This window comes from Oryctolagus cuniculus, chromosome 2 (assembly GCF_964237555.1).
Source record: "Oryctolagus cuniculus chromosome 2, mOryCun1.1, whole genome shotgun sequence".
Taxonomy (NCBI): Eukaryota; Metazoa; Chordata; class Mammalia; order Lagomorpha; family Leporidae; genus Oryctolagus; species Oryctolagus cuniculus.
Genome location: NC_091433.1, coordinates 77,513,893 through 77,531,735, shown reverse-complemented (window position 1 = coordinate 77,531,735; position 17,843 = coordinate 77,513,893). Strand labels below are relative to the sequence as shown.

General features: G+C 41.8%; 1 protein-coding gene across 7 annotated transcripts in view; it reads right to left on the bottom strand.

The window, feature by feature from the left end:
- DLC1 (DLC1 Rho GTPase activating protein) overlaps nt 1–17,843 on the bottom strand; it is a 515,079-nt gene that overhangs the window by 179,305 nt on the left and 317,931 nt on the right. Inside the window, exon 1 of one of the 7 annotated variants that reach the window (XM_008274054.4) lies at nt 3,702–4,096. The exons of the other annotated variants lie outside the window; for them this stretch is intronic. Coding sequence (XP_008272276.3) covers nt 3,702–3,840 — 139 coding nt within the window. The 5' untranslated portion in view covers nt 3,841–4,096. Of the gene's footprint in view, nt 1–3,701; nt 4,097–17,843 lie in introns of those variants that run through there. 7 annotated transcript variants of the gene reach the window in all.

Sequence of the window (17,843 nt, the reverse complement as noted above, 5' to 3'; positions counted from 1 at the left end):
TGACATCATTTGGGGTAAGAGAACTAGGCAAGGAGAGACAGAGAGAGAGAAAGAGAGAAAGAGAGAGAGAGAGAGAAACAAGAACCTAACTAGGAAATAAAACTTTGTCTCATGACCAAACCTTCAAAACACATTTTACATGTCACTTTGTTAATTTCAAAACACAAAGTCAGGAGGAAGTTTTGCCCCATCTATTGCCCACTGGACTGCCAGCAAAGTGGCCGGGTATTGGATTTTCTCTGATGTTTAGAGCAGTGACTTTCTGAGGATAATTAATTGCTATTACTCAGCATTGGGTAGTGGGAGGGTTTAGTGTAGAGGAGAATTTTAAAGGAAAGGGACAGAAGTAAACACCTTTTTTTTTTTTTAAAGGCTTATTTTGTTTATTTGAAAGGCAGATTTACAGAGAGAGGAAGAGAGAGAGGTCTTCCATCCCATGGCTCACTCCCCAAATGGCCACAATGGCCAGGCCTGGGCCAGGCTGAAGCCAATAGTCAGGAGCTTCCTCCAGGTCTCCCACATGGGTGCGAGGGCCCAGGCATAGGGCCGTCTTCTGCCACTTTCCCAGGCACATTAGCAGGGAGCTAGGCTGGGAGTGGAATAGCCAAGACTCAAACCCATATGGGATGTTAGAGCTTCAGGTAGTGGCCTTACCTGCTACACCACAACATTGGTTCCAGAAGTAAGCACTCTTGAGGTTTGGATCTGTATCAAATATATCTCCATTTGATAAACACCGAGTAAGCTTCTAGTAGTAAGCCAAGGAAGACACAGAAAGCATATAGGTCCCCAGAAATTAGAGGCAGCTGTAACCAAAGTCTTTTCTTCTCAGGTAGAGCCTTGGTATCCTGATTCTTCACTGTGTGAATTCACTATGAGGTCCATCTTCCTCTTTGTAAACCCAGACAGCATAAATAATTTCTTCCCTAAGGTCTGGAGCAACAAAAATCCTATTTGCTGCTAGAGCCCTGGAAATATTTTATTTGTCATCACTCAAATGAAGTAATTCTTTTTCTTGAAATGTTTCCTGCTAATGAATTTATATTTGCTTTTGCATTTTGAATCCAAATACACCATTAACATATAACAAATGAGAAGGACAGGTCAGCGACTTTCAGGGATAATATCCTTATTCTTGGAGGTCATCATTTGTCAGAAGCTGCACTTTTTGAGAAAGTAGAAGGGCAATTCTTGGAGGCAGAAATATGTAAATTCGTCTTACTCTCAAACTATGCAACCAGGCCATAATGAGTTTTTTTTTTTTTTTGTTTTATGTTTAATGAGACTTTATTAGTAGGATCTTTCCATTGGCAGCAATGGTTAAGTCAAATATGACAACAGTAAGATACCTTTTTTTTTTAAAGGTCAACTAATTATAGTTGGAGATTTAATTTAAAAAAAAATATTTGGGAGGGAGAGGGAGAGGGAGGGAGAGAGGGAGAAGGAGAGAGAGAGAATCTCCCATCAGCTGGGGCTGCTACGGGTTGAAGCCAGGAGGAGGGAACTCAGTTTGGGTATCCCATGTGGGTGGCAGGGACCCAACCAATCAAACTGTCACCTGCTGCCTCCTGAGGTGCACATTAACAGGAAGCTGGAATCAGGAGCAGTGTCAGACCTGAATCCAGGCATTCATATGGGACACAGGCATCCCAGGGGGCATCTTCGATCTATTTATTTATATGAAAGGCAGAGTAACACACACACATTCACACACACAGAGACATGGTGGGGGAGAGAGAGAGCAAGAGCGAGGGGGGAGAGAGAGAGAGAGCGAGCGAGAGAGAGAGAGAGAGAGAGATATCAATCTTCGCTTTGCTGATTTACTCCACAAGTGGCCTCAATAGCCTGGTCAATAGCCAGGAGTCAGGAGCCTCATACAGGTCTCCCATGAGTGGCATGGGTCCAAGTGCCTGAGCTCTATTCCACTGACTTCCCAGGTGCATTAGCAGGAAGCTGGATCAGATGTGAGGAGCAGCCAGGATTCGAACTGGCGCTCTGATATGGGCTGCTGGTGCTGCAAGCAGTTTAACCTGTGGCAACACTGGTTCCCTCTTTCCCTTAACTGCTAGTGCAAACTCCTGCCCCGTGACTTGGGGATGTTATACTCACATATCTGATCTTTTAAAACTTACTCTGGTCAATTCCAGGTCGTTGTCATTAGATAATATACTTCTTAAAGGTACTGCTGGGGCTGGCGCTGTGGCGTAGTGGACTAAGCATCTACCTGCAGTGCCAGGATCCCATATGGGCACCGGTTCGAGTCCTGGCTGCTCCACTTCCAATCCAGCTCTCTGCTATGGCCTGGGAAAGCTGTAGAAGATGGCCCAAGTCCTTGGGTTCCTGCTCCCGTATGGGAAACCTGGAGGAAGCTCCTGGCTCCTGGCTTCAGACAGGCTCAGCTCTGGCTGTTGCAGCCATCTGGGGAGTGAACCAGCAGATGGAAGACTTCTCTCTCTCTGCTCCTACCTCTCTGTAACTCTGCCTTTCAAATAAATAAATAAATCTTTAAAAAAATTAAAGGTACTGCCTTTTACTCCAAATAAATAAAAAAATTGATTGTTCATTCTCTCCTCTGTTTTAGATTACACTTGGCATTGTTTATTCTCTCTCAGTCTTGGGCAATATTGTTTAACAAACAGAAATATTTTCATAAGCACAAAGTTACAGGACAAAGTTACAGCCCATGATGGTCTGAAACTAGCATGTTATTTTCATAATGTGCTTTATTTTCACAAACATGCACCTTAAATCTCTCCCCTTCTGATCACGTCTGGACAATTCTGTGAAAGCCAAATGACCTTTTATCAAGAACACAGCACAGGAATCTGGATTGACCCTTGGAGCCACTTTCAACAGTTTCAACAATTCAGGTCTTCACTCGGTTTATGAAAAACAAGTGGGTTAACAGAAAGGGTTAAGGAAACACAATCTTTGACCCATCCATGTGGACGGCAGGAGAACCAGACTTACTTAGACCACAAACAAGAAGGAGCCATAGGAATGCCTGGGATGCTGCTCCTGGATTTGGAGCGTTCTTTAATGTCATAGCGAGATGCTACTCCATGCCAACTTATGAATGTCCTCCCTAGCCAGAATCAGGCCGAGGCCCCTGTTTCCCTCCTGTACTCCCACAAACAGCCCACCATTTGGTAGCTGTCCCATGAGACTGAGAACTTCTGAACTGCACCACTGTGTTTCTGTTTTATTCTATTTCCAATGTCTGCCTCTAGCTTACCTGATACCCTAGTGGAGCTGAGAGCGGCTCAAGGCTGCCAGAAGAAATGCCAGCAGGCTTCCACTGGGCAGGCCGACTACCCCACTGACCCACACACGGCCCTGCCAGGCCCTGTCCTGCGCCTGCCACACCAGCCTGACAGAGCTCAGGGCTTCTGCCTGCAGCTGTTCAGCGCCACTGATTTCCTGACACTTCTAAGGACCTTGGTTTTCTTTCAAGGTTAAAAAAAAAAAAAAAAACAACCTTTCCTAAAACCGTATCTAGAAATAAGCAGATCAATAACCAGAGGCGCGTTACAGGCAACACCCCCCAAACGCTCCATGTCAGGAAAGGGAGACTGAAAACGCTGCCGGGACATGACCCAGCTGATGAGATCATTCATTATCCCAGTTAATAACTGCGCGTATTCAATTGTTTCTTTACAATACCTCCCCTCCCCGCCCCCGCCCCCTTTCGCGCCCCTCACCTGCCAGCCTCCTGTCCCTGGTGTTTTTCCAAATAACGTCCAGGGCTCTGGCCGTTGAGTCCCTGATGTGATCGCTAAAGGACCTCCGGAGAGGGGCTCTCAGGGGTCGGGCCATCACGTGGGCCTCAGGGTCCCCCATCCGCCAGCAAATGACTTCAGCGCAGCCGGGACGCAGCCACCATTCTCCCTCCTCCTCCTGGAGATGCCCTCGCGGGCCGCGGGCTGCCGCTCCGCCCGGGCGCGGGGCCGCAGGGGAGCCGAGAGCAGAGCGGGTCCCGCGCCTTCAGGATGCCGGCATTGCGGCTCACGCTGCGGCCCCGGGAAGCGCCAACTGCAGGCGGCCTCCTGGACGCCGGCCAAGCGCGCACGGCGGCCACATCTGGAAAGGCTTACAAAGGAGCCAGCGCCACGCTTGCCGGCGCTCGCGCTGCAGCCGCGGCGATCTCGATGCTTGCAGCTTCCTGTGTAATCCAATAACCTGACTTGGTACACGCTGGGCTGTGCGTCTATTCCATCAGATGTCTCTTCTGCACGCGCAGGCCAGGTCACCTCGCGTGCTTGAAGGAAAAGCAGGGTAGGAAGGTGCTGACAGCGAGGGAGAGAGGAAAGCTGGCAGGCGGGGTTGTCTTCCACTTTCAAGGTCAATTCTCATGAACATGTGCATTTTACACACCCATGCTCTGGGGAAGGAAGATGTGGCTTTACTGGGCATCCCAAAGAGTCTGGATTTTCTCTAGCCAAAGGACACCCGAGTTGGGTGATCAGCTCCTCATATTTCCCCTCTAACTATCCTTTTACTTATACTCAGTGGTTTCATCAAATAATTGTTGTTATTGACTCTGCATAAGGTTCAAATTTGCTCTGGTTTTGTGAATCCTTTAGTGCCAAGTGTGAGACTTCATCATTGTAACTGTACATAGACACCTTTCCCTTGCCCACATCGTGGTTTGAGGTGCTTAGGTTCAAGTTCTGACTCTGCTCTCCACGGTTCTGCTAATGCACAGCTGGGAGGCAGCAGGTGTTGGCTCAAGGACTTGGCTTCCTGTCACCACATGAGGGACCTGGACTGCGGGCTCCCAGTTTCCACTTGATCCAGCCCTGTTCATTGCAGGCATCTGGTATGTGAACCAGCAGAAGGGAGCTCTCCATCGGTCTCTCTCCCTCTCTCAAATAGTTAATTAATTAGTTAAAAAAAAAAAAAAACTCATCCCAAAGAACAAAAAAAGTTCCAAGCACTTTGGTACTGTTTTGGAAATAAAAATATGGGCCAGCTGCTTCTTTCATGAGATATGTTCTTGGGTGTCTAAAATGCCAAATAAATATTTCTATGCCAGTGAATTTGGCAGATATTCTACTTTTAATGTATTATTAATCCTCTGCCTATTCACTGTCCCCCAAATCCCATCTACAACTTCCAAGGCTTGGCAGGGAAGTTTAATACTGGCAGAGGATAGTATCTGAGGGCCAGTTCATAACCTTTGCAAGATGAGATAATTCTGTAAAAGCACTTTGTAAATTGCAAGGTACCATGCAAATGCTAATTATTACCATAATTATTTCTTATATATGAAGTCATTTTCAACCCACACCATCTCCTGAATCTTCAGATTTCTACAATGGGCATCTTCTTTTCCATATATCTTCAACAACTCAATTACACAAAGAATGATTATAAAAATAGTGAGACTGTGCTCATGAGTTATAACCAGCACTAGTACTACTGCTTGTTAATAATCCATGGATCTCAAATTGTATTGCTCCCAAATTGCTAAACTCATGAGTCTCCCCAGTTAAGAACGTGCTTTCAGTAGATATCCTTCTTTGCCTTATCTTTAGGCTGGGCACAGAGGCAATAAACACCATCTGCTCACATATACAGATCTCTGTGCCTGTGAGAACAAATTTCAAGTGAAAACTCTCCATTAAAGTTAAAAAGTGGTGAGCATTTAGCCTAGTGGCTAGGATGCCAGTGAAGACGCCTGCATCCCACATCAGAGTACTTGGGTTCTGTATCCATATCCAGTTCCTGACTCCAGTTTCCTGCTAATGCAGATCCTGGGCGGCAAAGGTGACGGAAGTTGATGGCACAAGTAATTGGGTCCTGCTACACTGCCATCTAGATTAGATTCCTAGCTCCTGGCTTTGGCCCTACCCATTGCAGGTATTTAGAGAGTGAACCAACAGATGAGAGCTCTTTCTTTATGTCTCTTCATCTCTCTGACTCTCCATCTCTCTCAATAAAAAAAAAAAAAAAAGGATTAGGGGCCCCAGCACTTGTGGCATAATGAGTAAAACCGCTGCCTGTAGTACCGGCATCCCACATGGGTGCCTGTTCGAGTCCCAGCTGCTCCACTTCTGATCCAGCTCTCTGCTATTGCCTGGGAAAGCAGTAGAAGATGGCCCAACTCCTTGGGCCCCTGCACCCATGTGAAAGGCCCGGAATAAGCTCCTGGCTCCTGCCTTCAGATTGGCTCAGCTCTGGTTATTGTGGCCATTTGGGGAGTGAACCAGCAGATGGAAGACTTCTCTCTCTCTGTCTCTGCCTCTCTGTAACTCTGACTTTCAGATAAAAAATTAATTTTTTTAAAAAAAGAATTAAAGATGTGATCACCTAATGGCCGGCCGCATTTTAAAACAATTTCCTAAATTCTCTCTCTCTCTCTGTGTGTGTGTGTGTGTGTGTGTGTGTGTGTCTGCATGTGCATCTGTTTCTCCTTCAAAGAGGTCTGGGAACTTTGGAGCATTTGGACTTATTTCCTGGTTAAGCCTAACAGACCCATCTGTTCAGACATCTTTTGCAGAGGAAGAATGTGATGTACCCACAGCATGAGTAGTGCCCTTACCACACGTGGTGCTAGGCAAGGGGAGACCTTGAGGATGAATAAACCATCGGCTTCTCTCTTTGACATTACACTGACCAGAAAAAATTTCAAAAACAGTGTGATAAGTTTCATGATGGAAGCATGTTCCAAGTGTCTGGGAACAGGGGAAGATGTGGACTGAACTGCTTCTAGGCACCAATATCACCTAAATTTCTAGCCCAAATCAACAGCAACGTCAGGGCCATTTGGTCATTCTCAGCATGAGCATCAACAACTCACTGCTTGAGTCACGTATTGTCACTACCTCTAACAGTAGGAAGCTTTTCTATACCCAAGTACAGAAAGGAAGGGGGAGCAATCAAGGGGACATAGCATTTATTGAGTACCAGTAATGCACTGCAGCCTCCTCTAGAGTTGGACTTAGACCTGTGATCCGTGACAACAATGCAGACATATCTCCTCTTTAGAGATGCAGATTCTGAAGCTCACAGAAAGCAAGTTTGAGAAAGGTCAGATAGTAAGTGGCAGATGTAGGACTTGGCAGCTCTGGCTCCCTCAAGGCTCATTAGCTTCATGGAACATTTGATTGGTTTAAAATTAATGATGATAGTGATGAGAGTGACCTGTTAGTGTAATCTAGGCTCTGATACTACGCCATGGGCCAGAGCTCCTTAGCTTAATCTTAGCCAAATAAAATAACTAAAAGGACCTGGGTATGGAAGAGGCCTGATGCTGCAGATGGGGTTTAGGTGATCCCTGCTGTGGAAATTGAAAGACATGGAGCCAAAAGAACCAAGGCCTAGTTCAAGAAGCAATGATCTCCAAAGTGTGCCAAAATAACCTTCCTTCTCCTCTGAAACACTCCCTCTCCAGGACTGTACTCCTCACTGTAGATCACCTCAGTGTGCATTGGAAAGACCCTCATATTGTCAGTAGCTTCCATGAGGTAGGATGATCCATAGACCTAAACTAAGATTTTTGTTTAAAATAAAAAAGGAAATTTGTCAACATAAATGTAACTTTCATTGACAGACTGGAGAGTGGGGATGCAACTGAAAGTGAGTGAGAAGAGCATCAATTACTGATTTTATCAAAGCCCAAAGGAAAGCTGGAAACTTGGTCCCTGATTTCTGAAAAAATATTAAATCCAAATTTCACTGTGAAGGTCAATTCAGTTATAGACCCAATTTTAACTTATATTTCAATTTTTCATTCTTGGTAAGCCATTAGACATGTTGCACACATTTAAAAGTGCTTTTTACAATCTACCATGTGTAGAGTAATTTCTCAAGTTGTGTTTTCATTGATTTCATATAATTGCAGTCTTTTGTGACAGTGAGAGGTGAGGAGAGTTTGTGGCAATGTGATGTCAGCTTGGCAGATGGGTAAAGTGGAATAACAGGAGTCCACTGACTTGTCAAGATCCCCCCGGGAATTCTGAGAAGCAGCAATGAAGACACAGTGTTGGATAACTTTGCAGTTCCTGCTTTTTCCGTCAAGAGCCACTAGTGGAGCTGCTTATTGACCAGGGGTAATCACGCAAACTCTTTCAGATTCCTATAGAGCAGAGGTGCTGGTCTGTATCATTAAGCTAGAGCTTCTGGCTTAAGTAGTTCCCTACTACTTCCCGTTTAAGAAAATCATCCGGGCCGGCGCCGTGGCTCAATAGGCTAATCCTCCACCTTGCGGCGCCGGCACACCGGGTTCTAGTCCCGGTCGGGGCGCCGGATTCTGTCCCGGTTGCCCCTCTTCCAGGCCAGCTCTCTGCTATGGCCAGGGAGTGCAGTGGAGGATGGCCCAGGTGCTTGGGCCCTGCACCCCATGGGAGACCAGGAAAAGCACCTGGATCCTGGCTCCTGCCATCGGATCAGCACGGTGCGCCGGCTGCAGCGGCGGCCATTGGAGGGTGAACCAACGGCAAAGGAAGACCTTTCTCTCTCTGTCTCTCTCTCTCACTGTCCACTCTGCCTGTCAAAAAAAAAAAAAAAAAAAAAAAAAAAAAGAAAATCATCCAACTTTGGCAATGTACAAGGGGTACTTCAAAAAGCTTGAGGAAAAGTAGAATTAAAAGATCAGTTTCTTTATTTTTGGATGAAAAATTGAGATACATGCATAGTTTTTTTCATAATGAATTTTCATGAACTTTTTGAAGACCCCTTATATGCATGGTTTCAAAACTTTTTTGAACCAAAACAAACTTAGCTTTTCATTCTATTCTTCCACAAATCCCTTTAAATTTATTTTATTTATTACCTGCATGGCAAATGACAAAGAGGGAGAAACATCCACTGGTTTACCTCTCAACTTGTCACAACAGCCAGGGCTGGGCCAGGCTGAAGCCAGGAGCTCGGAACTCCATCCAGGTCTCTCCTAGAAGTGGGAGGAGTGCAGACATTTGGGCCATCTTCCACTGCTTTCCCAGGCACATTAGGAGGAAGCTGGGTCAGAAGCAGAGCAGCTGCACTCAAGCTGGCGCTTTGATATGGGGTGCTCGTGTTGTGAGGGGTAGCTTCACCTGCTGCACCCTGATGCTGGCCCCTTCACACACTTTTTGAAGTATCTCGTGTTACACATTTTATCTAATCTTGTCAACTTTATAAATTTTGTCTTCTTGCTGCAAATTTTTTTTTAACTTTGCTTTATGAAATGTAAGCCATGGGTTGATCATTCACTTCTTTGAAAAACACAGACACAAAAGTAAAATAAACACACTCAAGATTCAATAGCCCTTGGTGGACAGGAAGAAGCCTTGAACAGAGAGACTGCAAATGCTTTTCCTTATACCTAATGCCTGAGCTTCCTCCCACATTCCAAGGCTCCAGGCTTTGTCACTTCTAAAAAGGAGAGGATACTAGCAGGAAGATTCATGCTCAAGAAGGTCACGGCGACTTTCAAGTTATCTGGTGGGCACCAGCTTTATATTCTGGTTTGTGATTCTGAGAAACAATAACAAATAAACACTGTCAAATGCCTACTTCCAGTTAACCTTGACTGTCATTGTTCTTTAAAATTATCTTTGGGACTGGCTTTCATTTTTTACACCTCTATGTCTCATCTTCCTTTATCTATTTATGCTTTTATTTATTTATTTGAGAGGCAGGGAGACACAGAAAGAGGCATAGAGACAGAGAGAGAGAGCAAGAAGGAGAGCGAGAGCAAGCAAGCAAGAGAGCTCCCATTTGCTGGTTAACTCCCCAGATGTCTACAACAGCTCAGGGGCTGATGCCAAAAGCTGGAACTCATTTGGGTAGCAGAAGCCTAATCACTTGAGCCATCATCACTCCCTCCCAAGGTCTGCATTAGCAGGAAGCTGGCATTAGGAACTGGAGTCAGGAATCAGGCAGGTACTAAGCCCCTGTACTTCTAAATGGGACATGGACATCTTAACTGCTGTCTTCACTGCTTGGCCAAATGCCTACCCTAGTCCCATCTTCCTTTATCTAACATTAGAGACACCTTGTTTCCCAAACCTGTGTAGCATAAATTTGCTTTGGAGTTATGGCCATGTTCTGTCACTTGTGTAACTCATGTAAGCCTTCTTTGCATCAATCAGAACATTTAGGGCTGTTCAAAGTGCTGATAGGTTCTTTCAAAATAACATGAATAATGATGGAAAATGGGAAATTTATTAAGAGTCAGTGCCATGCTCAGATCTGGTTCTTTGGCATAAAAATAAGTCAATCCACCTTGGTGAAGTCCTATGAGGTAATGCAGCCCCTGCTAGTGTAAGACAGCTAGTGTAGTGAATGGTATGTCCCGCCACAGCATAACAAGTCTGCCCAAACAGCTGGAGTCCACACAAGGAGTGCTCCATTATGCAGGTCCACAACCTACTCCAAGGAGAGTTCACAGAATGAACCCACCGCGACTTTAGGAATGTCTCAGTGGTTTCTGTTGACTCTAACGGCTAACAACGACTAGGTAGTTCATTTCGAAATGTTTATCTAATGTGACCATCTTTGGCACATTCGTTCTGGCAAGTGGCAATTTTATTTCTTTTTTATAAAGTATTTATTGGAAAGGCGGAGACAGAGAGAGAAAGAGAGGGGGGGGGGAGAGAGAGAGATATCTTACACCTGCTGGTTTATTCCCCAAATGGCTACAATGACTGGGGTTGGGTCAGGGCGAAGTCTGGAGCTTCATCTGGGTCTCCAAAGTGGGTGCAAGGGGCCAAGCACTTTGGCCATTGTCTGCTGCTTTCCCAGGTGCATTAGCAGGGAGCCGGATTGGAAGTGGAGCAGCTAGGACCCAAACTGGCACCCACATGGGATGCCAGCATGGCAGGCTACAGTTTAACATGCTATGCAACAACACCAGCTCCTTCAATTTTATTTCTTAACCTGCTTTACGTTTGGAAGTTTAAAGATTACATCGGACATCAAAGTTGGTTGATAATCTCCTTTGTGATAAACTTTGTTGAATGTTCTTGACCAAGGGCTTCAAGTTAAGGTAGTTTTCACTGTCTATTAGTTATATATTGATCCACCAACAGACCATATTCATGATCTCCAAATCACTTATCTCTGACCTGGGGCCAAACAAAACTGTCTCTGGAAGGCAAGAAGAAAATCTTAAAATTAGAGATTGGAATGGAAGTCACCACAACTGCACAGATGAGGCCTCACTGCTCCTACTGGAGTGAAACAAAAGATTAAAGAACTCTACTGGTCTGATGGGCTCCATCCTACATCTAGCAGATACCCTAACAGGATTTTAACTATTAGTAAATATAACCGGTCATTTTTATGCTTTCCTCTAGCTATTTTCAAGTTGCTTTGCACATGTTTCTCTGGAGATGTTCATTTGTCCTTGGATTTACTCTGTCCTTGTATGTTTCTTTTCCATTTTCTGTAGTTGACTCAATTTTTCTACATGAGAATTTTTGGCAAAGGGTCAGGAAAGAAAAGATCCTGGAGAAGGGAATGAGGGGGTAGTGAGGTTTCCAGAATGTTTATTCTATGTCATGATTTTGGAAAGTTAAAATAGTTTTAATTTCTATAAAAGTTCAACAGGATACTTCACCAAAAATAGTGAAAGAGAAACAATACATCTACAACTTATACTGCCTTAGCAAGAATAGAATAGCTAATGGTTAAATAAACTTTATACTTGGTTAAAACTTTAGGGGAAAATGATTTCCTTCCTTTTAATATTCATTTCTCTTTATCCTTTCTATTATTTCATTTTTCCTTTTATCTTTTTATTTTCCTATCCTGTATTCTTCACAGTGTAAAAATCCAAAATATTATTAACTAAAGAGTACAACACTGTGATACAGAAATAAAGTGATGTGATTTCTCTGCTCACTCACAATTAGGGTATTATAAGACTACTTCAACTGCTTTATATTTATTTCAAATCATGCTAGCTATTTCATGTATCTTTCTTTTAAGAGATTGGGATAAAAATATAAACCTCTTGGTGATTCAAAAGCATAAGACCTACTTCTGAGAAATAAACAAAAAAAACACCTCAAATGTTTTATTTTATCTTCATGAATATCTACTGCCATCAAAGTTCTTAAAAAGTGCCAGATGTTATTATCCATTTATAACAGTTAACAATCTCCTCCAATAACATTCCTACACTGATAATAAAATCAAAAGAAATTTTAGATACTTTTGGATATTCAAGTACATAGGATATTAAGGTATTAATTTAAAAATCAGACAAGACAGGAACACAACACTTCTCTACATTAATATAGCCTGTTGATTATGTACGTCATAAGACCTAAAACGTTGTCCATAAAGCCCACTTGAATGCTTTTGTAAAATGTTATTTTCAGGTTGGTTAAGTTTCTGTGCATAAAGGGATGTGGCTTACACACTCACTCACACAGACACCCACATAGTTAATACAAAAACCCATGATCAGTTTTCAGAAATTGGACGACAATATGTGAGGACTATGATCTCTGAGAGAAGGTTTGAAAAAAAAAAAAAACAGATGAACCCTAACGTAGTCCCAACCACTACCTTCTGCCTGGGGCAATTTCTGGACCACAGACAGAGTAGACCAAGGAAAAGTAAATACAGCCTAGCGATCTTGAAGTGACACAGATCAGAGTTTGGGGGAATGGAGGCAGCTATGGTTTGCAAGGAAAAGTATCAAGGACTAGGGAGCATCACATCCTGAGCTCTACAGCTCTGCAGGGGGTTCTCTCCAAGCCTTTGGCTAAATGCTGATCTACACAAGCATGAGAAAGAACTCTCCAAAGCACTGGAGATAGGCAGGCAGATCACGTCCGGAGTTCACACAGAGCTAGGATTAGATTGTGCTTCCATCAGCCAGTGTGATGAGAACTCATGAAATATGAGGAATTGAATGGAATTCCCAGAACAGTCATGCCTCAGTAGTAAAATTAAATTAGCCCTAGCATAAAAATTGTTCTCAACCTGACAGCAGAAGAAAGGAAATAATAAAGAGCAGAAATCATTAAAATTGAAAAGAGACAATTTAGAAGATAAAAAACCAGTCTTTGAAGAGGTCAATAACATTGATCGTTTCTAGTCATATTAACTAGAAATAATGAACATATTAAGGTCATAGGATTGAAGGTGAATATACAAAAAACAATGTCCATATACTTGCAATGATCATTTAATAATAAAATAAGAAAATATCATTCATTTCATGATCAAAACCATGAGCTACCTAGAATTAGATTTACCCAAGAAGTTGTACAAAAACTTATACATTGAAAGCTATAAAACATTGCTAAGAGAAATTAGAGATCTAAATAAATGATCTAAATAAGTAGAGATGACATACCATGTTCAGTGATTTGAAGACTTAATATAGCTAGGATTTCATTTTAACTCAAACCAATTCATAGATTCAACATGAAACAAAATAAAATTCAATCAGTTTTTAAAAATACTGACAAGTTGATTCTAAAATTTGTATAGAAATGCAAAAAACTTATGAGTTGACATGATTTTGAAAAAGAAGCAAGATGTTGATTTCAAGACTTGCTATAAAGCTACTGTAAACAAGATAGGATAGTACTGACTTCTATGGAACAGAATATTCAAAAATAGATCCTCATTACATACACAGTTGATTTTTTATAAAACAGCCAAAGTGAGTCAGTGGATAAGATAACCATTTCAACAAATGGCTCTGGGGCAACTGGACCATCACACTGAAGACAAGTTACCTTGACCCCTATCTCAGACCTGAAACAAACATTAACTCTAAATTGATCATGACCATAGATCTAAATGTAGGAGAAAAACTATAAGACTTGTAGAAGTTGTTGGTGATCTTCTACTGACCATTGTTTTAGCAAACAGGCAAAAGATTTGAACTGCTACTTCACAAAAGTATATATGTGAATGCTCAAAATATAGAAAAAGATGTCCAGTCTCATTGGTCATTAGGGAAGCGCAAGTTAAAACCACAGTGAGATACCATTATATACTAAAATTAAAAAGTTCGATTATACAAAGTGTTGGAGAGAATGTAGAGAAACTGGAATTCTTAAACATTGTTGATGGGCATGTAAAATTGTTCAACCATTTTGAAAATGGTTTGAAAATCTCTTTTAAAGTCAAAGAGATCCTTACTAATGAATTCCACTCCTTGGTATTACTTAAGAGAAATAAAAATGTATGTTTGCAGGAATACTTGTGTGAGAATGTTAGTTGTAAATTTTTCCTTTTATACTGTACAGATACTTCAACAAAAGGCAAAACTATAGAGACAGAGACCAGTTCAATTCTTTCCAGAGCCTGGGTATGGGGTAATGGGTTAGAATGGGATGAGACAAAATACTTGGTACAGGAGTTAATGGGGCAAATTTTGGGGGATGATGAAAGAAAGCAAAATGATAAACTGTGTAGGATACAGTTAACCTTTGACATGCATAGTGGGTTGACCCCTTTCAGTTACCAGACTCTGAGGGTGTTCAAATTCCTTACACATAATGGCACAGTATATTTGTCATAAACGCTTATTCTCCTATATACTTCAAACCATCTCTAGATTTCTTAACATATCCCATACAATATAAAAATAATTAAATAGTTTTAATATTTTATTATTTAGGGAATAAGGAGAAGAAACAAATCAGCACATGTTTCCATGCAGAATTTACTATTATTTTTTGATTATTTGTGAGATGGGGTGGTTGAACTCACAGATACAAAGGTATGGCTTTATTTGTAACATAAATAACCAATAGAGTGCTATATTTATAATCAATGAATCACTTCTACAAATCAGAAAACAACTCAATTGAAAAACTGATGGATTACAAATAAGAATTTTACATTCTGTGAAATATGAAATTTATATTCTATATGGAAGTAATAGAATTGGGAAATAGAAGCTCAGTGCCCAACTGTGATGTCATTGAAAATTCTCTTAAAAAAAGGCAAATTACCAGAATCCTTAATCTCTGAAAATCAGACAAACCTTCATCAAGGAGTGGAGAAAAGGTGGGACTTCTATCACTGGGGAGGAAATTAGTCCTAGTGGAATAATCACTTGTGCAGAGTGTAAATCTATGGAAATGATATACCCTGCTGTGTTAGTTGGACCAGACTATATTACAACAAGCACTTCAGATATTATTAGCAGCAAAATTCATTTGAATGGTATAGTTAAATGATCATTCCATATAGGATAATTATTAGTATAAATATATGCACAAAAATAATAAAACATTGAACTCAATGATGGTATTATTATTGTATTGCCCTATTGTATTAGGATGTGTTATTTGTATGTGTATATATATATATATTCCTTTTCAAGGCACACAGAATATTACAAAAATATTTAAGTGAACAAGCATTTTGCTACAAATAGCATCATAAGAATATACTATTTTCACACTCTCTTTGATCAAAAGTAAGCCAAAACCTCTTCCTAACTATTTTAAATAAGAAAAAAAAAGGGGGGGACAAAGGAAGAAAAACCAGGGAGAAAGCATGAGTCTTATTCTTCTGATTGACATATAAAAAGCTAAAGAAAGACAAGTCAGACGGAAAAAGAAAAAAGAAAGCTCTTGAGAAGGCAAAATAGTCGAATTGCGGGAGCTGGAACATCACGATTCATTTGCGTGAGTTACAACTGCACAGGAGATGACAGGCTGTAAACCGCACAGGCCAGAGGGCGTCTGAGGTGAAGACCCAGCACGCGAGAGCCTGAAGGAAAAAAAGCAGTTGGTAAAGGGTAGTGGAGATTTTTTTTTAGCAAAAGTGCTTGTTTGCTACAAATTCTTTTCTTGGAGGTGGGGGTAGAGCTCCCTTATGTGGATTTAAGAATGCTGGTGGCCATCAATGAAAATGGCTGCATTGCTCCCCTAATCTCTTGAGCCACAGATGGGGTTCATATTCCTTGTCTACTCAGGCTGCTTGGTCCCTGAAACTTTGCAGGGCGTGGCCAATGGCTGATCAAGACCTAGACAGATGGACGCTCAGAGCTGGGCACAGAAGTCAAGAGGAAACATTTAGAAACTTCACATTGCAGTTTGAGCAATTTCATGTCTGTGGAATCCAATGATGAAGCAAAATCTTGGGCTTCTATTAATGTTATTTTCTAGTTTCATTTTCTAATAATCTATTTTCATCACCTTTTAAAGTGGTATGAGTTAACAAATTGGTCTCAGAGATAGTTTGGGCCACTACCCTAAAGTATGGGTAAAAAGCAGCAGGAAACAGTGATTGAGCTCCACAGGGACAGGAAAAGGTCAATGCTATTTTGTAAAGTTTTAATTTGCCTATGAATTAGCAATTGTTAGTAAATGCACATTTACATGGAAAAGCAACATGGCAAACACTGGTAATATTTCAGTTGGAAGTTGAAAAAAGAAAACACTACAGGAACTGAGAGTATTTTCCCTTTGGAATTTCGTGCACAATGAGTGGCTCACATCTGGCACCAAGACTAGATAGTCAACCATGCAAGAACACTGAACCCTGAGAGATTTAAAGAAAAACAGAAGATAGGTGGTAGCAGGAAACACAACAGGCAATTTTGCCATTTAAGTGTAAAATATGATTATTCTAAATAGATCTCCTTTCTATTGAGCTATTTTTAAGGAAATGGTTAGCATTTTTTGGGATGATTGTTACTCTGAAATCACTTAGAAAACTGGAGATCCTTAGGAGCAGCTATTTTCTTTAGTTCTTTAAATTCATATATTATCTTTATCTTAATAGTGCCATTTGTTACTTATTATCATGAGTAATGGCTGAATTGTAAGTAGGACTCCATTTTTAAGAAAGCATAACCAAAAGCAAAATAAAACTCAAAATCTTTTGACCTTTTTCTCACCTCGTAACTAAAAATTTCCTGCTATGTGTCCCTATTAAAAGTTCATTATTGGGGCCAGCACTATGGTGCAGTGGGTTGAAGCCCTGGCCTATCGCGCCAGCACCCCATAAGGACGCCGGTTCTAGTCCTGGCTGCTCCTCTTCCGATCCAGCTCTTCTGCTATGGCCTGGGAAAGCAATGGAGGATGGCCCAAGTCCTTGGGCCCCTGCATACCCACGGAAGACCTGGGAGAAGCTCCTGGCTCCTGCCTTCGAATTGGCTCAGCTCTGGCCGTTGGTGGCCATTTGGGGAGTAAACCAGAGGATGGAAGACCTCTCTCTCTTTGCATCTGCCTCTGCCTCTCTTAACCCTGCCTTTCAAATAAATAAATAAATCTTTAAAAAAAGTTCATTATCAATAGTGATTATAGCTGTTATCAGATGTTTCAGATATTGAAATGAATTAATTAAAAAACATTTTCTACCTCTTTTTCCTTTACTACTGAACAAAGAGTTAAAAATAAGGATGTTTAGATCTTGGCAGCTGGGGTAATGCCGCTGATTAATAAGATTTAGTATTCTTAGTAAAAATTACGATTGCTCTCCAAGGCCTGTTGAAGCCTGGACTCATCCCATTTTTCCAATCTTCTCTCGATCCAAACACACTCACTGGGCTCCAGCTGGCTGGGCTGCACAATTGCATCACTGTGCCTTGTGCATTCTCACTGTCTTAACTTTGCCAATACCATTTTTCTTTTCTAGAAATGTCTCAGATCTTCCTTTCCAGTCTTTCAAGGCCATCTTTCTCCCCCAAATCCTCTCTGGACAAATGCAGCCCAGGTAATGTCTCCTCAGGGTGCTGTCCAGGGAGTCTTGAGTATCTTAGACTTGTGTTAGCACTTATCTTGCTCAGCAGGCTGCAGCCCATGGGAAGGGTGTCTTGTCAGGGTCTAGAATAAGGAAATCCTGAGAGAATTACACAGGGGAGGCAGGAAAGGCAGCACACATCAGCAGCACTTGTTCTTGGTCCTTATCCCCTTTGTGGCCGGTGCTCA